This window comes from Paralichthys olivaceus, chromosome 19 (assembly GCF_024713975.1).
Source record: "Paralichthys olivaceus isolate ysfri-2021 chromosome 19, ASM2471397v2, whole genome shotgun sequence".
In the NCBI taxonomy this organism is placed as follows: domain Eukaryota; kingdom Metazoa; phylum Chordata; class Actinopteri; order Pleuronectiformes; family Paralichthyidae; genus Paralichthys; species Paralichthys olivaceus.
The window spans coordinates 15,528,016-15,552,116 of NC_091111.1; the positions used below are offsets into that span (position 1 = coordinate 15,528,016).

General features: G+C 44.5%; 2 protein-coding genes across 11 annotated transcripts in view; both read left to right on the forward strand.

Annotated features, from left to right (window-relative positions):
- The first annotated feature begins 1,977 nt into the window (after positions 1 to 1,977).
- Positions 1,978 to 14,171, forward strand: LOC109636189 (sine oculis-binding protein homolog). 4 transcript variants are annotated; one of them, XM_020097781.2, is made up of 7 exons: positions 1,978 to 2,285; positions 4,891 to 5,020; positions 5,323 to 5,517; positions 6,308 to 6,459; positions 7,701 to 7,796; positions 7,978 to 9,948; positions 11,934 to 14,171. In XM_020097781.2, exons 1-6 carry the CDS (start codon positions 2,193 to 2,195, stop codon positions 9,937 to 9,939), a joined length of 2,628 nt encoding a protein of 875 aa, XP_019953340.2. In that variant the 5' UTR covers positions 1,978 to 2,192; the 3' UTR covers positions 9,940 to 9,948; positions 11,934 to 14,171. The 4 variants fall into 4 exon arrangements, with proteins under 4 accessions (XP_019953340.2, XP_019953341.2, XP_069370864.1 ...); XM_020097782.2 differs by having other exon boundaries at positions 2,041 to 2,285; positions 7,999 to 9,948; positions 11,934 to 12,321; XM_069514763.1 differs by lacking the exon at positions 1,978 to 2,285 and adding an exon at positions 3,981 to 4,380.
- A 1,129-nt stretch (positions 14,172 to 15,300) lies between these two features.
- The window catches only part of LOC109636100 (rho-associated protein kinase 2-like), a 29,276-nt gene continuing 20,475 nt past the window's right edge, over positions 15,301 to 24,101 (forward strand). For all 7 annotated transcript variants that reach the window (XM_069514758.1, XM_069514757.1, XM_069514759.1 and 4 more), the window contains exons 1-5: positions 15,301 to 15,722; positions 20,649 to 20,730; positions 21,162 to 21,262; positions 22,009 to 22,146; positions 23,004 to 23,264. In XM_069514758.1, the coding sequence (XP_069370859.1) occupies positions 15,618 to 15,722; positions 20,649 to 20,730; positions 21,162 to 21,262; positions 22,009 to 22,146; positions 23,004 to 23,264 (687 nt within the window). In that variant the 5' untranslated portion in view covers positions 15,301 to 15,617. The remainder of the gene's footprint in view (positions 15,723 to 20,648; positions 20,731 to 21,161; positions 21,263 to 22,008; positions 22,147 to 23,003; positions 23,265 to 24,101) is intronic.

Here is a 24,101-nt window from a genome sequence, read left to right on the forward strand (position 1 = left end):
ACACACACACACACACACACACACACACACACACACACACACACACACACAGACAGTGATCAAACAGATGCCACTTGAGAAAAGCCCCAAACATTCTGCTGTGGTGTCCTTTAGCTCACAGCGCTCTTTTCATCTCTTTATTTTAAGACAAGAGTTTACAGACAGTGTTTGTACTGTGTCCCCTCAGATAAAACACAGTCTTTGCATTCCTTATGAAATGTATCTGTTGAGATTTGGGAGGGGTGGGCGCCAGGTTTTGGGTTACACCAAATCAGAGAGCCCTCCCTTCCCTGTCCACAGAGGGCAGCGTCAAGTTTCTCACACAGAGCAGGACCTGGACCCATAGCTGGAGGATTTAGATGTCAGAATAAAAGCTGGAAACATGGGTGTGTCCTCTACCAGATTTGTGGACAAACTTCAGACCAAAGAACAGTTAATTAGGGACAACTTGTCCAATTTGGGACATAATCCATGCCTCCTAATTGGGGTTTACGGTCTGTATTCATATGTCGCTTCTCTGGTCTCAATGGCCACTCAAAGAACTTTACACTTTTGCTGTTCACTCATTCACACTCACGTTGATACAGTGCAGCACTGTCGATCGCACACTAGCAGCACAACCGTGAGGAGAGGTTCTGGTTCAGTATCTTGCATGCAGAATGGCAGAGACTGGGATCGGACCGTAGGTCTGCTTGTTAGTGGACGATCCGCTCTCCCCCCTGAGCCACTTTCAGATGATTTTCTGCTGGAACCTTGTTTTCTGTGTTTATTGTCTGATATTCATCCTCCAATACTTTGTGATCCTTAAGCTTTTTGTTTGACCTCACACATACTTTGGCCTTCTCATGGTAAATACTATCTTTCTGGGCTTTAATGTGCATATGCTATAATATTTCTTGAGACAGTTTCTTTTATTTTTGTGTTGATGCTGGGAGCCTGGTGGCTGATCTGTGGCCCAACGCGGGGTTTTATCTATGGCTCTCAAATATCCACATTACTGTGCAGGTTTTTATTTATTGAACTTATATAAATACTTATATATACAGTTCTCAACATCATCCTTTCTTCATCATTAAGTTTTTTCTGTTAATTCCTGAACCTGTCTTTGGATGTTCATGTTGCGTTGACTGAAGGTGTGGTTCTCCTTCCTGTTTTGTTTTTGCATTTGTCTTCCAGGTAATTTCGCCTGGAGATTTTCTGCAGGAACCTTCAGCTGTACTATTTTATAGTTTGAGTTTGTCTACTTCTCGTTATCACTCTACATTAAGGCAGACACGAGCAAAGGCACAGTTTTGCCTTTGTAACTCAAAACACTTTTAAATTTCAAATCCAACATCCTGGGACACCTGAACGGGTCACAACACATTACATCTTACATGATTGCACTCTGCCAATGTTAAAACATCACTCACTTGCTCAATAACATAGCTTCTAGATCTACAGTCAAGAAATTAACAAAGTTAAATACCCCCAATCCAGATTGTTATTTGGATCTGCAACAAATTTCAAACTCTCATAAATTTTATTTTTTACATCAATAACCATGAATATTATTCAATTATTCTCTGAACGACAAAATGTTGACAAAGACCCTATCTTGCAATTTTATACAAAGATCTGCCCCCTGATCCAAATAGGTACCAAATTTCAGGGGGTTCTATCCTGACGCACATCCTTCCAAGTTTTGTTGTTATCCAAGTTTTTGTATAATCCTGCAAACTAACAGACTTGATGTAAATATGTATTGAAATTAATAAATAGGCAACAAAGGTTACAAAGTTATGTTGAGTCTTATAAATTATTATTTATTCTATTATGAGAGTTCCTTAATAAGGTTGTTGTTTCTTAGAATTCTATCTTCAGTATGGGCCCTAAGAATAAACACCCAGGATGTCAGTGAGCGTTTACTTTGAAAGTGCTGACCGGAACACATGTGTGAGGTGCAGGTCGTAGCTTGATGGCGGTGCAGAGGAGAGAGTGGGGATTGTTCGGCGGAGGAGCCTCCAGCCCGGAGCGCACGCATGTTCAGTGGACTCCGATGGTGCGAAGCCCCAGATGAAGGACTCAGACGTCCGGGAATGACAGCCGCTGTCACCGGGAGTGACAGCTTTCACTCTGACCCACTGCTCCGCTAGACTCGCTCCAGCTGACACCCAACACTGATCCGGATCGGATCCAGCCACACCGGGACTATGCCAGAGATGGAGAAAGGGAGACCACCGGAAAATAAACGCAGCAGGAAACCCGCGCACCCTGTAAAGAGGGAGATCAACCAGGAGATGAAGGTGAGAGTCAAAGCAACATCATCCATTTATCCAATGAGACGCCTGTTTTTTTGACTTGTTTGGTAACTTTTTACGCACGAAACTTCTTCATTGCGCACAAATCACTGCTGGGAATAATCAGACACATGCTATGCTTGTTTTTAATGAATGCCCCCCTTGTGTATTTCATGTAGACCCAAGCAACCATAACGCACTTGGAGTTTACTCAAGTTTACGCATTGGGACAATAAACTCATATACAGTAAATCTTTATTATTCATCTAAACTGAAAGTGCCAGACATAAACAGACACTCTGGGAGATCGGGGCGTTTTAATTACAGATGTGAGCCAGTGAAGATGAGTAGGTTGTCCTCTTCATGACGCCATGTTAGGCCAGCTGTGGCCAGACGCGCAAACTCTTGATGTCCAGATCCAGATGTGCGTCACTTCTTCTTCTTCTCCAGCTCCCTGCGGGTGCGCACACTTGCTGGACCACAGAGCTTTGCCCTCATGCCTCCCAAAAGAGAGGGGGCATTTATATCCTTTAAATAGCCTTCCTCAGGAAAAACACTAATGTACTATCTGACTTTTTTTTCCTCAGGATGCAAGTGAAATGTCTCAGAATATGTTCTGTTCACTAATGATGTGACCTTTAAGACAATCTCCTCTGCCTCTTGCCTCTGCACAAGTTAAACCACAGGAACAGACATCTCTCCCTCCCACCATTATGAGCCCATTACTGCATGGAAACTAATCCGTGGATTGTCTGCTTTGTTTCGGTTTGGACGCTGCCTTTTTGAGACTGTGACTGTGGTGGTAAAGGGATATCTGAGGCTCCTTCAAGCAGGAGCTGAGAAATATAAAAAGACAAGCAGCTTTTTTTTTTATGAGAGGGGGGAGATTGTGGCCTTTTCGTGAGAGAGGAAATGTGCTCTTTTTTTGTATAAGTGGTTTGGACTGTATCGTTTGATATCCAGGGGAGGTGTAGAGTTACAACTTAACTAATTTTAATCAAAACACGTGAAACGCTATCCCCGCTTGATGTAAGCCTGCCTGGGCTGAATCTCAGGGTCGGCCCCAGTTTGTTGCCTTTGGCTGCAACTCTCTCTGTGGTTTGGGATATGGCTTGTCACTCTCACAAAGCAGATGTTTGTCTGAACTGCCAAAAAGAAACAAAAACAACATTGTGGGAAGTGGAGGGGTGGGTGAAGAGAAAAAGAAATGGCCTGTCTTTGGTTAACGAGAAAACAGAAATGACAGTGAGATGTATATGCATATAAAGTTGTCATGTATGTTGTCCCTCTGGGGAATGCCACAATTCCCGGATTAAGCATGATGGGAAACATGCATGATTGTGGAGTGAAGTCCTACAGATGTGCACCTTTAAAATGAGTCAAACCAAAGCAGGGAGGCGAACTGATTTCTCGCTCAGCTGAGGTCCAGCCTGGTGTTGTCTCTGTAATACATCTGTTTCAACACCACATTCGGACCTACTCCCTCCACGTCAGACCCGAGCGCAGCACCGGACACCGGATACCCAACTTTAATCATCGTTAGGCATATTTAGCTGGACATGATACCACCGCTTGCACTCAACCCACACACTCTCCCAGACGCACACACACAGCAGAAAGTGAGCAAAGCGAGAGGGAGAGATCCATTTCTTTTTGAGGCCCCGGTGCAGAGCAGAGGTCGGAGTGAGGAAAGCAGGGGGAAAGAATGTGCAGTCAGTATACTACACAGCACTGCAACACACACCACCGCCACCGCCTCAGCAGACTGGCTGTGCTGGAAAAGGGTGAAACCTGAGAGGCGGCGCTGTGTCGGGTGTCAGGGCTGGAAGGTGCAGGGGCGGAGGGGAGGATGGTGAAGATGGGAGATGGTGTGGGGGGGTGGCAGAGGGGAGAAAAAGCAAGGCAAAGGGGAGGGACGGGGGAAAGCTGGAAAAGAGAGAAGGAGAGAGTGGTGGACACTGGAGAGAGAAGAAGGGAGAGGAGTGGGGCATTTCCGAGAACCGTGGGACCTCGCTGCGGTGTAGGGTGTCCCGCTCTGATTTCTGCCCGTTCCGGATCAGGTTTCTCCTCCAATCCGGTTCTCCCAAAGCCACAGAGAGAGGTGGGTGGATAAAGAGAGAGACCTTTGTGTTTTGTTTTCATCTGGTCGTAATAAAAAAAAAAAGAGAGTGAGAGAGAGAGAGAGAGAGAGAGACCACACATCCCATCTGTGGGGAACAGTTTTCTTTTCTCCCTCTTTTTTCCAATTAAAATAGATAAACAAAGGATGATTCATAGATTTCACACTGGTGTTAGGTTTTAAACCTTTCCGTCTCAGATTTAGCAAGAGTAAACAACTCGAATACATCATGGAAAAAGTGTCACACTGTACTCCACTGTGCCCGTATTCATTTCTCAGACAGGGCCGGGGCTGAGAAAGAATCCCTCGCATTGATTCAGAGTGGGAAGGTCTGATTATGTTTAACATAGGATAAAAAGTTCCACTAACAAACCCTGAGATGTACGCTCACAATTTCCCATTTGCAGGCAGGCCATGGCTTGGTTACCCTATCCCTTTACATGGAACCTTAATCAGTGATTTCTCTTTTTGTCATTATTTTTTCTTCTTTAGACGTTTGCAGAAAGCACCATGAATGAGCTGCTGGGATGGTACGGATACGACAAGGTGGATCTCAGGGACTCGGAGGCCAATGAGATCAGAAACTACAGAGAGAGGCGTCAGCATGTGTCTGTGCTGAAAGGTGAGGGCAGGTGTCGACAGTTCACTGTTGGAACCGAGCCGTCTTGAATTTACACTAATGAACAGGTTTTGCAAGTTTTGTTCTTCACAGACATTGAGTCACTTTTGAAATTTGCTAGACCGCAGATGCAACTTCTCTAATTTCATTCATTCAAGTACATCTATTGTTTCTCAATGCGTTTATACTAAAAATCAGAGTAGGACATTGTCAGAGGTGTAAAAGTTATTACAGTATCATGTTTGCCACGCACTGGATTTATACATGTATATAGCATTGTTTTGTATCGTGTTTCTGTCTTTCAGAAAACTCGTTGCCAAAACCCAAGGGCCTGGACACCAAAGTCGGCCATTCAGTCCTGGCCATGAAGAGTGGAGAGAGGGAGTCCTCCAGTGTCCCCTCATCTTCACCCTGCTCTTCATCAACAAGTTCATCCCTGACCACCCCCAAAGAGCACAAGAGTGCCCCTGTTATCGTCCCCCTTATAAAGCCATCAGCAGGTAAGTGGATGATCATACATGGAGAAATAAAGATTAGATCATTGGAAGTGTTTGTATCATAGACTCTATATAAAGATGGATGATGATGGCTACCCTAAAGTAAAGCCAAAGCATCTTGATCATCCCCTAGTGGCTGCCTGCAGTATATCTACCTGGCATCCAGTTAGTGGATGCGACCAAGACCTTGTTTATTGACCAAGTATTCATGTTTCTGATAAGTTTGGTTTAAATGAGACGAGAATTGCCGACTTGTTTCCTTTAATTTGAAGGTGTTTACATCCAATGTAGAACTGTGACCTTGACAGGGAATTGCACCAGTGAAATCTGTGTGTGTGCAGCATGGATGTAAATATCCTCAAGTAAACCTGACAAGGTCGACTCTTGAACCTTAGTTTAACTTCAACGTGCTGGAGTCCTAAATCAAAACAATGGAAAATATCTCATATCACTTTCACTTTACCGACAAACTGCACTGCAGATTAGAGGCAGGCCAATAAGGATTAATGGGGGTTGATGCCGATACCAACATTAGGGAGTAAAATCTTTCTGATACAGAGATATCAGCTGATATCTATATATATATAGATAAACTAATTGACTTTAGTATCAGTTTCTGAGCAAACTTGAGTCGTTACTCTTGAGTCCTGGTGAGATGTTGAAATCCTCCATAACCAACACCCTGATTCGATCTTTTAACCCTTACCTTCGAGAGCTCTTATCAAAGTTGTGTGCTGGTACCTTCATAAATTCCCCTTAATTGGTTTCCCTCCTCTCCTCCCTCCTCCTGCAGTGGAAGATGTACAGAATGTACAGATAGTGTGCGTCTGGTGCCAGAAGGAAGGTGTGAAACGTTACTCTCTCTGTATGGGCTCAGAGCTCAAAAGCTTCTGCAGTGAAAAGTGTTTCGCCGCCTGCAGACGAGCCTACTTCAAACGCAACAAGGTTAGTGGTAAACAGAAAAATGTATACACAACATCACAGCGGGTGGTCACAGGAATTTAATTGTGCGTTGTCCCTCACTGGTGAAATGCAAACCCTGGGATCTATATGCTGATGAGTGATCTATAGATCTGTTTATGTTGAAATTCAAGCATATACACACACATATAGGTGGTGTATATGGGGATTGTTTCTGCCAGCTGTGTCACTTTCCATACACATGACACCCAAGCATCAAGTGGTTCCTGGCAGGTAAACAGACCTTGAGAAAGTGATACTCCTGATCTTGTGAGGTCATAGCAGATGGATTAATTTACAGGAATTTAAGAAAGTGAGGAGGGGGATCTCTGAGAACACATTTTTTAGTTATTATGAAGGAGCCCGTATAGGAATGGTGGGAGGGAGGTCAAAGTTTGTAGCGGACACTTAGTATCAGTTTCGCGTTAATGGAGGAGGGGCCAGCTGTTAAGTGGCTCTGGTCTGGAGAACCACTCTGATGCACATTGCCATGATTTTTCAGCTTCACTTACAACATGGCTATACCCTCTTTGGTGTGGGTTGACATGCGGCCCTATCGCCTTTCACCCTCGCCATCATTTATACTGCGATAGGTTTTATTCACATGACAGCAGAAATAAAATCGAGCAAACTGTGCGCAACAAGCCCTCCAGATTTTCAGAGGTGGGGAGGAGAGCGTTGCCGTTGGCTTGTTACTGCTTGTCTGAGAGGAAGGCCAGGAGGCCTGGGGCGAGGTGTCCACTTTCAGTGCATACCTTACCTTCAGCTGCCTCATGTTTCGTAACTCAACACGACTCAATGGGTCACAGAGATGTGGGAGCACTCAGATCCAAAGCGTATCAGCTTACATGAATCAAGAGGAATTTCCTACATTTATACTGGCAGGGCCATTAATAATATGACAATACATCACCTGCATTACCTCCCCGCTCGGGTGTAGAATCGTATCTGTTTCACAACAAGCTGATTGTTGTGCTGACCCTCAGGGTTTGGTGCCACCCGTGAAGTTCAAACCTTGATGACAGGGCAATTTATTATAAGCTATTTATGAACTTGTTATGCAAGAAGCTCAAATTTGATTTGGTTTTAGTAACCGCAAAAAACTTCCAGTATTGCAACATCATGAATTTGAGAATGAATGCATCACAAGTAGGGGGGAACGCAGGTCTGACAACCTGCCTCACAGTGTTTGCCATGTGTGTCACACTGTGGTTTTCTCCTGTCAGGCCAGAGATGAAGACCTCCACGGTGAGAGATCCCCTCAGCACCCCCATACAGAGGACTCGCCCAGACTGGTGTTGAAAATAAACAGCAATGTCAGAGTAAGAGGACTCTATCAATGTATCTTTTGTTTTCCAGTGTAAAGTATTAATATATGTATGCTATGAAATTGCAAGATTTAAATAGCTTTATATGCATTTTGGAAAAAAGTCAGTCTTTCTCCTTTTATTCCATTTTTCAGAAGTTTTCTGCTTGATTTGTCACTTAAATGACCCCCCACAGTCTCTCTCCCCTGTGCCGCAGGTATGTGACTGGTGCAAGCACATCCGTCACACGAAAGAATACCTGGACTTTGGATCCGGTGAGGAACGACTCCAGTTCTGCAGTACCAAGTGTCTGAATCAGTACAAGATGGATGTTTTCTATAGAGAAGCCCGTGCAGCTCTCACCAGCTCCAGCCCGAGCAGGCCCAGTCAGGAGGGGAGGGCGGACGGCGGCGGTGTCGGCGGGCAAAAGTTACTCACTCCTGACTCTTGGAACAGCAGCAACAGTATGGGGGAAGCCCGTCATAGAAACCTCTCCCCTAAAGGACCTGCACTAATCAATGGATCAGCAGAATCCGCCTCCATCTCCTCCTCAGAGGCATCCTCCTCCTCTTCTTCTTCTTCCTCTTCTTCCTCCAAGGTCCCTGTCTCTGGGCTAAGGACCCTGGAGAGACCCATCCAGCCCCCTCCACCTCTGCCTGCCATGGAGGTGTCACCCCACCCTGCTCAACTTGCTCCTCTGCCTCCTCCTCGCCTCCATCTGGACCATCAACCATTGCCTCAAATCCCCATCCCCTTCATCAGACCTCCTCTTCATGCTCAGGGCCTGAAAAGCCCCCTTGCCAATGCCCCCAGACACCCAGGCCCCCCCTCTAGCCCCATCCACAGACCTCCTCACTCTCCACACCTGCAGCCTCCTACCTCCTCTTCCATTAATCCCCCTGGACTGATGCACCCCTATCCAGGAGCCTACTTCCCTGGCTTGCACTCCCCTCCTCTGAATATGATGCCAAGAGGTCCTGTCCCAATGCCTCATATGATGAACTTTGGTTTTCCTAATTTTAGCCCTCTTCTGCCACAGCCCACTGTCCTGGTCCCTTATCCCATCATTGTTCCCTTACCTGTCCCCATACCCATTCCTATTCCCATTCCAGTCCCTTCTAAATCAACCCTGGAAACTCCAAGTCACAGTGGAGTTATCCAACCTGTGCCAGAGGGTGCAGACAGGGCTAGATCCAGGGTTACCAGGCTGCCCTCCCCAGGGATCCCTGAAGCAGAGAGTAGATTGGTAGCCAACAAGTTGGGTGGAACCTTAACTCAGGGTCTCCCCTCCCCAATCGATCCCAACACAAGGGACACAGATTGGGTTAAACTAGAGAGGCCATTCCCATCCCCAGCCTCCACACTCAACAGTGGAGCATCCTCTCCCAGAGCGCAGTACAACGAATCTCTATGCTCAGCTGCAGGGTCGGAGGTGCTGACAGACTATAAGCAGCATCAGTCAGAGCGACAAGTCATCCAAAGGGTTCTTCAAAGGGCCCAAGTGAAGCTGGAGCCCAGTGCCAATGGAGTGGTGGACCTATCAGGGCTGGGGGAGTCAGTGACTGGGCAGGGTACCAGATCAGGGCTCCACAACATCATCAGACCCACCCCTCCACTACCAGAGTCCCCTTCACATGACACTGTCTACCACCTTCAGGACTTTCACACTCCACCTTCACACACCCCACCCAGCCCCACGGGGAGCAGCCATCCGAATGAAGTCACGTCCTCTGCCTTAAAATCTCAGGACCACTGTCTGAATGGTATGTCCTCATCATCCGCGCCCTCCAGTCCAGACTCCTCCCAACCACAGAAAGTACCAGTGCCACCCCCTGACCCCATGATCAGCGAGCTGGAGGCCATCAAAGAGAACAAGTGCTCTGTTGTCGGCCCGGTGCAGGTCGAGGGCCCAGTCGGCCATTCAGAAGAGCCCCTAGCAGTAGTAGGGGAAGTAGGAGAGGACCCCCATGTTCCTGACGAGGACCATGCCTATGCCCTTCCCACAGCGCCAAAGACAGGTGGGACCACCACCCCACTGCTCTTGCCCAAACTCAGGGACAAGGGCAGCCTGCGGAGCCCTGCTAATATGCCCAGTGCTGGAGACATGGAGCCAGCTATGAAGAGGCGATGCTTACGAATCCGTGATCAGAATAAATAGAGGATGGAGGTGAGAGATTATATTACAAGGCAAGGCCATGTATAGATAGCTTTGCTTTGACTAGGTGTTATTATATCTGGTATTATATATGGTCAGGGACCAGAACTTCTCTGTGTCCTTATCTGTGTCAAACATCTACACAAGCGTTCCATCGAATTTTTTAGAAATTGCCAGATAAATTTAAGGGTTGACTTTGTTCTGTGTGGCGAACCCCACCCGAGTGGTATTCCACACAGATCCACTTATTTTTAAACGCCATTTGACCCAGGTCTGGAAAAATGTGAGCATGCAAAAAGAAAAATCACACATACACAGGGCAAGCTTAATCACAGCTCTCACAGTATGCACGTGGTCACTAAACAGCATGGCCCCATAAAGAGAGAATCCCAGTAACCTGGCACTACTCATTGCTCTAAGGTTACAACAGCGGGAAGGAGGTGGAGGCAATCACTTCACCACAACCTGACAGTCACAACACTTTGTTTGCATGGCCGCCTTGTTTTTCTAGGCTTAAGTTATGTGAGCGTGTGTCTGTTTAAGAAGCAGGGCGGGATTTTGATTCATCGTCTTGGAGGAAGCCTGATGGCTGCTGCCGAATCAAAACTGTGACCCTGAGGTTGTGGGATTGCCTGTCCACACTGACAGGGAGACAGTTTGGCTGAGTATATGCGACCCCAAAGTCAGAGCTTCTTACAGTATGGAAATTGAGGCAATGCAGAGACAAGAGATGAGCGTCAGGCGTATGAGAGCCAGCACTCAGCTGCAATAGAGCTCTGGGGCTTCATTAGAAAAACACAGGGGCAGAACCGGAGCGATCCGATTACATGTGTCATAACGACACCCTGTTCTGGCTTCAGCTGGTCTACAAGTCCTGCACTCTCCTCTTTCCTTTTCAGCCCCTTTTTTCTTCTCTTCACTTATCACCCCTGTCCCCTGCCAACCAGATGTTGTTGTTAGAGCGCAACAGAAAAGGCTTCCTTTACTCTGCACCAATTGAAGGCCCCTCTTGACTTCACCCTCCCATTGGTCATCCAAACAGACTGCGACGTCGCCCGTCATCCTTGCCCGCTGGTGTCTTGCCATAACGAGATCACGTTACCATTTGACTATATGCAGTGAGATTAATCTGCTGATATTACGGCAAGGGCTTACATTTCACCTGCCGTGCTTTACTCGCCATATATTCCGCCCTCTGGCCCTGCAGAGAGGTCACATTAATGATAAAAAATGAGGTCCGCTGATAGAGAAAGTCCAACATCAATCTTTAGTGTTACAAGATACCCTTCCCCTAAATGAGCTCCCTACTTTACTCTTTGTCATCTGTTGTGGTTTCGTGCGTCCCCTTAGCAACCAATACATATGAAATCACAGCGTGCTGCTTGTGTCGTGCAGACGGATTTATGGCTCTGTGTTGTGTGTAATGGGAGCTGGCTGCCGCATGCGAGTGACTTTAGCTGACCACCTCTGTGCTCTGAGACGATCATTTCTGTCCTGTTCTATTGTCTCCACAGCTAAAAGCCTTTTTCATTTTTCAAAAAAAAAGGAAACAGCCCTTTTCTTCGTCTCGGTTTTCCCGGCCTTTATTTGGGATATTTTATAGCCCCGTGTAATCCGATCCCACCACATGGGTATTCGCTGAGCGTTTGAAACTAAAACGCAATGGGACAGAGGGAGTACAGAACCCTGGTTTGGCCCTTACATGCTTGTGTGTGTGCGTCTGTTTTATATGTGTTTGAACGAGCGTGTGTGTGAGAGAGACAGGGGCCAGATGTTCTTGGTTTGATCGTGCCCTGTGCGACAGTTATCCAAGCGTTGACATGACTAAAAAGCCTCGTTCTCAGTGTTTATGTAGAATGGGTGGATTAAGGAACGAGTGTCCAGGGCGGGTGGGGCTGGTATAAGATATGGTGGCAATGGAAACATATAACATCTCACCATGTTCTCCCTCTTTTTTCTTCCTCTTTTTTCCCCCTCTCTCTCCACTTAATGAACAGACTCACTGTTTAACACTGTACGGCAGTGCCAGATTCAGTGCCACGCCCCCTTGTGGACAACACCAGTGCTACCACCCTCCGCCCTCTCCCTCACGCCCGTCAGCCCACCAGAGTCGCCCTGCCTGTAGACCAGCAGGGTGCCAGCCCAGGAAGCAGTCCAGATGACCACATTATCTCTGGAGGGAGGAAACGACACAGTCACACAGTTTGTCCCGGACCAAAGAGCATTTCTGTCTCCCGTGTGTTATGTCGTGTCCATGAAGCATCTCAGATCTTCTTCTAAAGTGTACACAAGTTAATGTGGCTGCCCAGATGCGCCACCTCCCTCCTCCTCCTCCTCCTCTCCTCTGCTTGCTCTACACAGCAGACAGAGCTCTGATCAGCCTTGTGTGGTCTTCTCAGATGGAACCTGAACATGATCTCTTTCCAGGGGAAACGGTTTGTTTTCTCTGCCTGGCTTGCACAAAGAGCCACATTGTTCCTCTCCCCATATCCCACGCTGACTCCCCACTCCAGGTTTTGGATTACCTGGTCGACGGGGGCTCAGACTTCAGGAGTGTTTTTTTTTTCTTTCTAACCAACAGCCAGGAATATAGTATACCCTTCTCTGCTCCACCAACCTAAATATGGTACATACTACACACAAGTGCTGAGGTTTGATTCCTCACAACCTGCTCCACTCTCTACCTTCAAGGGAAGAGAGAAATTCTGCTGAGATTGAGACTTCATCCTTGGGCGGAGAGAGTCTGGCAGACGGCTGAATGGTTAAGGATGCTCCCTCTGCAAACACAGCATACTGCACATGAGGGGATGCCAACTGAGATACAGTAACTGAGCTGGTCTGTGAACACTTGAGTCGTCCTGATGACGCTGGTACAGAAACGTGTCATTTACAGACTTTCTCCTCATTTTTCACCAGATCTGCCAAATCTTTAATCCGTAAATCAGAATTTGAATCACTTTTAGCACCGAGCGCCGTGAAAACGTCTTCAATGTTCATGGTACACAACAGTTTAACTGGTGATTTTTTACTCATTATTTTTCTGGCTCTGATCAGATGATTCTACTATTACCAAATGTGGTGTTATACTCAATCACCCGATGCTGTCGTACGCAGCGATCAGTATTACAGTCCCCACTCTCTGGGATACCTAATGAGATTTGAACCAGCCATAGATCACTTAGTAGAGGCTTCGTCAACAGTTGCCCCATTGCAAGGTTTCAAGTTTTCTTCTCTACACTACTATTTGATGATATATTAACTTATGGATGATGCATCTGTAGATTTTCACAAAAAAAAGTGCTTTATTTCTTCATTTGTTGTTTTTTCTTTGATGATTGTATTTTGCGAGTGTCGAAGCTCTAAAAACGCCCCTCGTCTCTATGTTTATATACCGTGTCCCCACTAGAGAGCAGTGTTTGCCTTTGTAACTTTGCACCTGCCTCTTTAATTTCTGACATGAGAGCACCATGAGGCCTCACAGGAAAAACTGCTGAGACCCATCACACAGGACACAACGCTGCACTTGGTGCCAACTGACTGAGCTTCTCCTTCACGTCATGCTGCCGTTGTTTTACCTTTAAACCTGATTATCGCCTTTTTCAGCAGTGTCAAACCAAGAGGACGCAGAGTTCACAGCCATCATGACCCACTCCTAGAATAACCCTAAAATGTGGCCGACCCCCTGCCATCATTCCAAAACGACATGCCGATCAGTTAGCGTGTGTGTGCAACATGTGTGACCGTCTCCCACCGCTCATTCCAGCCTCCATCCTCACCGCAGGTCACGCCATCATCATGTCAGTGTCATCCTCGGCTGGGGGGGACCTTTAGTCAACAGCTCATATGAGTCAGTGGTGACATCGCTCCATTCAAACAGCTGCTGTGTCAACAAGTGGTCCTGGGCTCTGACGCCAGAGGTCCCCCCCCCAAAAAACCCCCACTACCATTTATTGATTTATTTGATTGCACATTTTAATCATTGCCATTTCTGACCTGATACAGTATGTGTGTGTATTTGTGTGTCAATCCAGGGTTATGCCAAAAACAACACTTTTGTTTCAGAGGATTTTGTTGCCTGAAATTCGCAGGTCTTTTCTCACCTCCCCTGTCAAACATGTCGCCCACTGTCTGAACACACTGTTCACAGGTTGTTTGTATTTGAATACAGATTCAGTAACATGGAGCTTTGGTGCGGACCTCTTTGTAAAGTAAAATAAATAAAAGTAATGCTAAGAGCAAGGGCATTTGTGTGTCTTATTTTGGTAGAGCTTCTATTGTTATGGTTCTATTTAATTTTCATCCATTTACTTATCACCTTAAATCTAAATGCACAAACAATGACTAAGATGTGGAGCTGTAGATAAGGTTTCCTCACTCTCTAGTCCCTGTAAACTTCTATTTTTAGTGGCAGCTCGTCTGCATGCGGTGCATCAACATTCCTGAAATACTGAAAGTTGGTCGAGACTGTGCAGTGACGGTAAAACCGATGGATGAGATAAGAGGGCAGGAATTCGAGCAGTGATTGGATGTGAGGTGGTGGTGGGGGGGGCTGTGATACCCTGAAATGTACAGAGGATGGATACAGAACAAATGTGCAGGAGAGGAGTCATCCAAACAATTATTAGTCCTCAGGTAAAGAGGGGAGGTATGTGGGGGTGGATTCTGTTGAAGTTATCTAAGGTTATGCAATGCAAAACCGGATGTAGCTCACTGCCTTCAGAATAAAAGGACTCACTAACTTCAGAAAACCTATTTTATATGGCCTAGACCATTTATCACATGAAAGATGCATTGTGCTTCACCCTGAAGAAACGATTAAAGATGAAAAAAGATAAATTAAATGTTTGTGCTTATTGACATCAAATAAAAGGGATATTTTGGAATTAACAAAATTATTTATTTTTTGCTACTGTATGTTGTATCACTTTTTCCAGAATTTTTGTTTATTTATTCAGGATATTTACAAGTCATGTTATTTTTACTTTATTTTATTTTACTTTTCAGAACTTTATATTATGAGAATTAAATGAGTTAAATGCTTGTGTGTTTTGAATCTTGTACAGAAGTTACTCCATCCCCACTCACAACTTTTAACTTCACACATAACGTTCACTTACAACCCCTCATCCAATGTGATACAATATTAAAGAAAATTGTGCACGTAAAAATCACAAAGTTAATTTTATCTTTTTATTTTGCTCATCCCAGGCGTAAAAAAAAGATAGGATCATAATGGTTTGAGGTATTGGTTCATTACATTAGATCATTGCAGTCATCACAGCAGGCGTTTCCTTTTTAGGGTGTTGTTTTTGTTTTCACACAGTCTTAGTTTGAAAGTTTCCACCGGACGTCCTCTCACTTCCTGCTGGAGCTTGACGTCGCTCAGACACGTTGAGCTCAGATCAGGTTGTTTCTGAACCTGGAAACAGACGAGACGCACCTGAGAGGGAAACGCGTCCAAGAGAAAAGAGAAGAACAGAGCAGAAGAGAGGAGAACAGAAGAGAAGGAGGAGGAGGACGTCCGCTCGGTTTCTGTTGAGACATTAATGAAACACCAGATGAATTATAAACTTGACCAACTCAGAGGAGCGGACATGAGGAGCTGAGGAGCTCAAACTCAGGCCCACGGGTTACTAGTGTGTGTTTTTGTTTCATGTGATCTGCTTTGATCTGCTTTGATCATGCCGGGAGCGGAGAGCCGACTGGAGAGCCGGCTCCACAAGCTCGAGTCCCTCATCAGGAGCCCTCAGAGTCCGCAGGCTGTTCTGAACTTGGAAACGCTGCTGGTGAGTTGATCTGAGTAATGATTCTGTGTAAACACTCACAATCAGCTGGAGTCAGCAGACACACGAAGAACCAGGGACACAGTCTCAAGAGAAAGGACGAAATGTACCTTTATCACTTGTTGTATGAGTGAAGGATTCATGACATTAGGTTTATCTGCTCTGAGACTTGTAGGATTTGCTCTTGTCTGTTGTCTGTCCTGTGTGTAAGGGGACATTCCTTTCTCCCTAGGGGGATTGATAAAGTCTCTTGTATAGTTTCATTTCATATGGAATTATCTGCCTATTGTATTGTACCGACTGTAGGCCTCTCTTTTCCTATCATATGGAATTGTTGGCCCACCGAATCAAATTGTTGGCACATCGAATTGTACCATATCTATGGAATTGTAGGTCTATGAATTGTAAGCATGTCGTATCACATTGTAGTCCCAGCGTATCAAATGGTGTATGCATATCTTAGCGTACTGTGCAGAGTTGTAGGAATTGTATGAAATTGTAAACATGTCGAATCGAATTGTAGTCCTATCGCATTGTGTAGAATTGTAGTCTTATCGTATTTGTTTGAAGGCCTATGATATTGTTGGCCTGTTGTAGCCTTATCGAATTGTAGGTCTATCCTATTGTTGTGTCTCGAACTGTAGGTCTATCTTATCATATCTTACCGTGTTGTAGGGCCATCACATTGTATGAAATTGTTACTGAATTGCAGGCCTATCGTAGTCTACCCTCTGGCATCGTGATGATTTGATAATACTGTGAAAAATTAATTTGACATTCATCAAAGCTCGGATTGTTATGACTGCAGCTTCTAACCCACCCTACCTCGAAAAACATTTCATCCACCCCCTGATCCGTGTTCAGCACCAACATTTAACGACGTCTTCCCTGACTCACACCATGTCCTCCCATAAAGTTCGGTGGTAATCCGTCAGGTCTAGTTGTCTTGTAACTCGGCCCACTAAGAGACAAACATGCGCCTTTGAAAACATAACCTGTTTGGCAGAGGTAACAAAACATGGGGGGGTGATGGGTCATTGATTTATCTCTCTCCTCTCAACATTCCATCAGTGTCTCTTTGTGATTACCTGTTCACTCTTTCTTGTTGACCCTGTGTGACCTGTCCCAAGAATGTTCCTGGGTAACTTTGAAAATACTGTTGTCACTGCTGAGCGCCATCCTCCGACCTTCTGCAACACAGCGTACATTGTAAAAAGGAATTTGAAGTAAATGGTGAAGGTAAAGACAATCTAGAGATATTTACCTATATACTGGAGAAAAGGCCTTTTCTACATGGACCGTAATCCAGAGGATTTACGCCATGTGGAGACGCTCAGTTGCTTCACATGCAAGTCAAAGGAGATTTGATATTGTATACTTATCACTACATAAACAACCTTTCTGCCTGCATTAGTTCCCTCTGGTCGGAATGTCTCTATTCTGAGTGTTGATGAGTCATGAGTGAAGTCCAGCGTAAAGCCTCTGCTCTCACATAGACAACCCCCCCAACTCATGTCACGATCAGACAACCACACGTAATGAATCAGTTTAATCCCATCACTTCTCCCCTCATCAACAGTCGTCACTTATCAGTTTGAGGCCCGCACTCGGCTGCTCGGAACCCAACACAGCTGAGCAGCAGAGTAGCGGAGATAACAATGGCCACCGTGCCAAGGAAACTGAAGTCACTTCCTGCAATTGAGATGGAGATAACCCCCTGCCTGACCACAAATCACTATTTCCTGTTTGTCCGCAATTATTTGTGTTGTGTTCGCACAAAAGATGTTTGTTCTTTTTTTTTCGTAGAACAAAGGGTTGGGTTTAATGCGATGAAGCTTTTCAGACAAAAGATTAATGTTTTGTTTTTTTTCGTGGTTACAACATCTTTAAATGTGTTGTCTTGTCCGACCAGCTGTCGCAAACCTTCCCGTGTTTAATTTAAAATTAAACAAACTTTCTTGGAGCATGAACCAGGAAATGTTATGAAATGCTAACTAATTGAACATTCAAGTGATTGTTTCAGATCTTTATGCGTTTAATTTTCAGTCTATGTTTAAATGTAACGATTAGGTGATCAATTAATAGATTGTTTGAGTAATTTGTCAAATACAAACAGAAGATCTTTAAGTACTTGCAGACTTCTGGCTCCTAAAATGTGATCTGGTCGGACAAACTGAATAATTTTAAGACTTGCTCATAAGTATGTTTGAAAGGACTCCATCAACAAATCGTTGTACTGTTTATCTTCAATCTAGCTGTGTACCTTTACACTAGCTACACAAATAATGATAAAATCTAAAAAACCCAGCAGGGAAATATTTGCAATGTGTACATGTATAAAACAGGAATAACACTAATGCAGCACATAGTGACGAGACAGAAGAGATTTGATTATTCCCTCATCAGCATTTTAAGTACTTTTCAGTGATTGCACATAATAAACACAAGCTTCAGTGTATATGATTTACTTTGTGTGTATCAGACAGGACGTAGGCATCACGTGTCCAGGAATGTTTTTCTGTCTCAGTGTGTCATTGTTTAGCTCCAAAGATATAATGATTTATAGCAGCTACCATGCAAATATGTGTCAGAGGTATGTGACAACTCCTTAGTGAAGAATGTAAAGACGTGTACAACTGCATGAGGAAATGCATCATTTAATTCAGGAACCTGAGGAACAATTCGAGGCAGGTGTAGTTTCTATCATGGGAAGGCTCTATGAGACTTGATCTGACTGAGCCAGAACATTTGACACTTTTACACTTGTGCTCTGAGCTCCTGCTTTGCTTCGCTAAACTCGCTCTGTGACTGTGCATCGGCCCACAGCAGAGTTTTAACAGCACGGTCATGTTCAGATTTGTCCAGATTCCACGGGCAAAAATCAGACATGCACCACCAGATAATGCAGGTCTGTCCTCAGGACTTACAGGATGTGGGCGGGAACTGTAATCTGTTTCATATCAGGTCTTATTTTACTTTTTCGTCTTACTGGTGGATTAAGACCAAGGTCTGGTGGATTGTTCTTGTACCAAAAATCTCTTAACTTGTCCAAACCTCCTTTTTCCAATTCCAATTTGTACAGTGTGTTTGTGTCACAATTGGAGCCTCCTCTATCTTTACTATGAGCAAAGAGTCACTGAAATAAATGGAAAATGTCTAAATTACTTTACAAAATACTAGTATTTTTGGTGTTGTATTTATTTGAGGAAACATGAGGTCAGCGATTTCTGTCGTGAGGGAAGATTTTCCTGATATTTCCTTAAACTCTGTATCTAATGTGGTTTGTTCACGTCAAGGCGGAAACATGATCGACCTCATAATGTCAACACCTGTGCTGATCCATCATGTTGGATCTGTGCATCTCCAATGTAATTTCTTGGTTTTCATTTAGTTCTCAGTGAATGATGAAGAGAAGATGACAGCAAAAATAACACTTAACTCACGAATGAGTAGAAAGTGAATCTTTTGTTCATGTACTGGTCATGTGTGTGTAATCAGGTTAAGGACCAGGAACCGTCATCAGATATGACTGGACTTCTCTTTTATTTCAGAAAAGATTTTTCATAATTTTATTTTGCTTAAATTCGAGCATTCTTTACAATTCAGATATCACAGAGTTCATCATGGTGGAAAACTCTACCACACACACACACACACACACACACACACACACACACACACACACACACACACACACAGTGTAAAACGATCACAAACCCTCGAGTCCTCAGCCTGAATCCAGACCCATAAGCTGTTTGTCCCACAATAGCTTCTGAGGCTTCAGGTCTTATTTCCAGCCGTCTGAGGTGGAGGGGGGGGGGGGGTCTTCTCCTCACCGCCGCTATTTAAAGGTGCAGAATTGTTCCACATGCTGCTGCTGCTGCACCACCCACTCGCATGTCCCCGGACAAACGGGTCCCACCCTCACCCCATCTCACACACACACACACATACACATACACATACACACACACACACACACACACACACACACACACACACACACACACACACACACACACACACACACACATACAGGCATGGATGACTCCAGTTGACCTCTGTTTTGGGGGAACAGAAGGTCATACTCTGCTGCCCCCCCCACACACACACACACACTCCACCCTGCCCACCTGCTCGACTGCCCTGCCAGCCTCATGCATTGGGATCACAGAGACATTTTAGTTCTTCGTGAAACCCAACACCACCGATTTAAGCGCTGATGACACTACTGAGGCCCCTGGCTATTAGTGTGTGTGTGTGTGTGCGTGGTGTTTTTTTTTAACTGGAGCGGGCGTCGGTGGGCCGTTGCTCGGGCAGGGGTTTGTGATGGCATCATGTGACGAGCTTTTATTGTTGTAGGACTTGTTTTGTATTTAAAACCGACCGACTGTCCATGTTTGGCCAAGCACTCATGTTTCATTCAAGGGAACACAACTCGTTCCTTTCTTACTTCCTTACTTCTTTCCTCCCTTCCTTCCTTACTTCCTTAAGTTTTTTTATAGAATGAACAGGGCAGAAAAGATGTTCGTTCATGTTTACATTTACGTTGGAGAAAATTGTCTATTTTCTTAATCATAATTCTACATATTTAGCTTATATTTTTTATAGTTATTTAGGTTATTTTAGGAATCACTGCCACATAAAATTATTTTTAGTGCCTAATATTGATGTCAGCATTGGCTCCAATAATCTATTTTGGTCAGAAACATCATTATATCTTCATGTTCAAGTCATCCAAACCAAGAACTAATACTTCCAGTTTAAATGATGTTTGCTTTTACCAGTGTACTCCTTAGTTTGCATGACATTATTAATAAGGATTTGAATACGCTGGGCAGGGTAAACTTGGATTATAAGTCTTGTTTCATATTTCATTTGTGTTGATTTTAAAAAGTGTGGTTGTATTTTGTTATTTCTGTCTTTCAGGATTCTGTCAAAGCACTGGCGAAGGATTTGAATTATCCTGCTCTGAGGAAAAACAAAAATATCGAGGCGTTTCTTAATCGATGTAAGTTATGACTTTGATTCCTAAACTTGGCTTGAAATTCCAGCAGTGTGATGGTCTTACACTGTGCAGAAAAAGAAAACTCTTCTTTTTTTAAATAATTAAAAAACACGTCTCTTTAAACCTTGCAAGAAAATCTGCACTTGGCCAGAATCAGGTTTTATCTCAATTCTGAAGGTTACATGGTAAAGCTCACAGAAGAGATAAGTAGAATAAACTGAAATTATCAGTGAAATGACATTCAAATTAACTGTGTGACTCTTGTGCAGCTTTTTTGTTTTCGTGCAGTGTATCTTTGTTTAAGGACAAAACTCAGACATCTCATAGTGTTTTATAAAAAGTGATGCAGCATATAAGAACCATGCGAACCAACATGGTTGCCTCTTGACCTTTGCGTTGCTATAGTATCGTGTGTGTGTGTCTCTGACCCACAGATGAAAAGGCTGTGAGTCAGCTGCGGGATCTGCAGGTGAAGCTCGAAGACTTTGACAAAGTGAAGTTGATCGGGAGAGGAGCGTTCGGAGAAGTGCAGCTGGTGAGGTGTTTCTCCTAGTACAGGGTTAATCAATACGTGTGTGTGTGTGTGTGTGTGTGTGTGTGTGTGTGTGTGTGTGTGTGTGTGTGTGTGTGTGTGTGTGTGTGTGTGTGTGTGTGTGTGTGTGTGTGTGTGTGTGTGTGTGTGTGTGTTTGCTCCCTTGTACCCTTTGACTTTAAATCTTTCAGCAGTTTTGTTCTTCGGTGTGAGGAAGCTTCACAGATCTTTACAAATGCAGCAGAATGCCAGAAAGGTGAACCACCAGAGGGAGCAACAATCTGTGAATCTCCCAAAAAAACACAAACTCTGCAGCATCTGCGAGCTGTTTTGGGTGTTTCAGATATAATTTGCATCTTTCTCGACCAAAGTATTTGACTTTGGTCTCATAAAATTGATCTGGCAAAGCCACGTTTCCCTGTAAACTTCCAGTTCTTCCAGATGTGTGTGTGTCGTGTGCTGATGGAAGTCTGGTTTCTGCTGAATGTCTTGTGGTAGAACAAGTCTGGACTGGCTCAGTGTGTGTAGGAGAGGAGTGTGAAGTCTGGTGTGGGGGTGTGTTTGTGGGGGCTTAGTGTGTTTGTGCTTGAAATCTTGTGTAAGCATGTCTTTCTATGGGTGTGTACTACAATTACGGATTCCCCTCTCTGCTCTTATCTTGGTTGCTGTGACCTTCTTACTGTCTTCTCGCTCTTATTGTCCTTGAAGAGTTATCACTGTGTGTATGCCAACGTGTCCCCCCCCCCCAGGTCCGACACAAGGCCTCGCAGAAGGTTTACGCCATGAAGCAGCTCAACAAATTTGAGATGATCAAGCGGTCGGACTCAGCGTTCTTCTGGGAGGAGAGGCACATCATGGCCTTTTCCAACAGCCCCTGGGTGGTTCAGGTGTGCACATACACAGTATATGGATTTTAATGTTATAAAGACTGATTCTAGTAGAAGGACTGTTTTTAAAGAAGCTTCTGCTCTTCTCCTTGTGCACTGACTGAACTGAGCTTTGCCAGATTTCTGGACACATCCAACATGTAGTTGTTATCATCCTCTGCATTCCTAATGTTATTATAACCTTTATAACGTAAAAATATGAATAAAGATTGTAAGGTTTTAATTCTGAGGGTTCGACCTTATGGGTAAAATCTTTGATCTATTTGATTGATTGTATAAAATAAGTAGAAAAACTATTTACAAAAGTTGCAGTACAAATAATCAGTAATATGTACTGTATGGACAGAATCATAAATATACAGTAGAAAGAGCCTGAATATATTAAAACCAATCAACACTGAATAGAAAATATTCAGTTTTATGTGGGTTTTTTTCAAATAGAGGAGATCTGGGGAAAGGGCCCAGTCATGCAAATGTGTGAGAGGCGAATGGAACATTTGCTTCCTGTGGTGCAGTTAATCTGCAACATGGCTTCTCGTGAACTTTGACCCACGATATACGCTTCTCATTTCTTCATGTGCTACCGTGCTCGTGCTTGCGCGCGTGCTCTCTCTCTCTCTCTCTCTCTCTCTCTCTCTCTCTCTCTCTCTCTCTCTCTCTCTCTCTCAGCTGCCTTTTCAATCCAGGGAGAGGTGATTGGCCAACTAGTCTCAGCTGTGCCAGTCACCTCTCCCTGGTTCACCTGGAATGTGCTCACTGAGATAATGATCTTTGAAGTTTATTATGAATCCCACCAGATTTATCAAAGCGACTCTGCAGTGTGGTCTTGAAATGACATCACGTTTATTGTCCCGTAGCTCTGCTGTGCTTTCCAAGACGACCGTCACCTCTACATGGTGATGGAGTTCATGCCCGGGGGCGACGTGGTTACGCTCACCATGAACTACGACATGCCTGAGAAGTGGGCTCGCTTCTACACGGCCGAAGTGGTGCTGGCACTGGACACCATCCACTCCATGGGCTTCATCCACCGCGACGTCAAGCCGGACAACATGCTGCTGGACCAACACGGACACCTCAAACTGGCCGACTTCGGCACCTGCATGAAGATGGACTCGGTAGGTGACACTCGCGGTCGTGGTCTCGCACCAGGGGCCTTTTTAAGCAACGAGGAACTAGAGAGGAACGAAAGAGTTGAATAGAGCACATACCTCCCCCTGTGTAACAGTCTCCTGATGAATCCACATTTGAATTCACTAGATCCAGATTGGATTTGCACCAAATTTCACTCGTAAATATCATAACACATAAATCCAGTTTAGTAGAAATACATGCTGATGTTTTGCGTAATCCCACTGACAAATACAACAGTAAAAGTAGCAGAGCAGAATAAAAAATCAGTTATTTGATTTGATAAAAGTCCTGCAGAGTAGTGAATTAAACTGGAATGTCTAAAGCATGTTTTTAGGAATTGACAGAATTCTCGAGCTGAGGGGTCGGGATGATTCATAAAGTAGCGGTAGATTTATTTGGCAGTAGATTTATTTTTTGACAGACAGGAAGTCAGTATGAAAACCTGAGATCTGGACCAATGTGATCCACAGAACCATCGGTGACTTGACATTCTGTCTCAGTTTCCTCAATTTTCCTGGGGCCCTAGTGCACCACCAAGTGTCCTGACTGTGAAATGACGCCTGGCGCTGCTACTGTTGCATCAGGTTATTTTGCAAGTTCTCCAGAGGTTATTGTGTGAAACACATCTGCAGCCCGGTGAGATTCTGCCTCTGCTGTGAGTCAGGAAGTGTTTTGTTTTTTTTACCTTTGGTTTTTACCACAGCAGTGAAACCAAACATTTAAGCTCCAGCAAACAGTACTGGTTCTTTCTTTTGTATAAAAAAGTCAAAACAGAATCTAAACTGAATATATACATATATATTTATGTATTTATAAATACA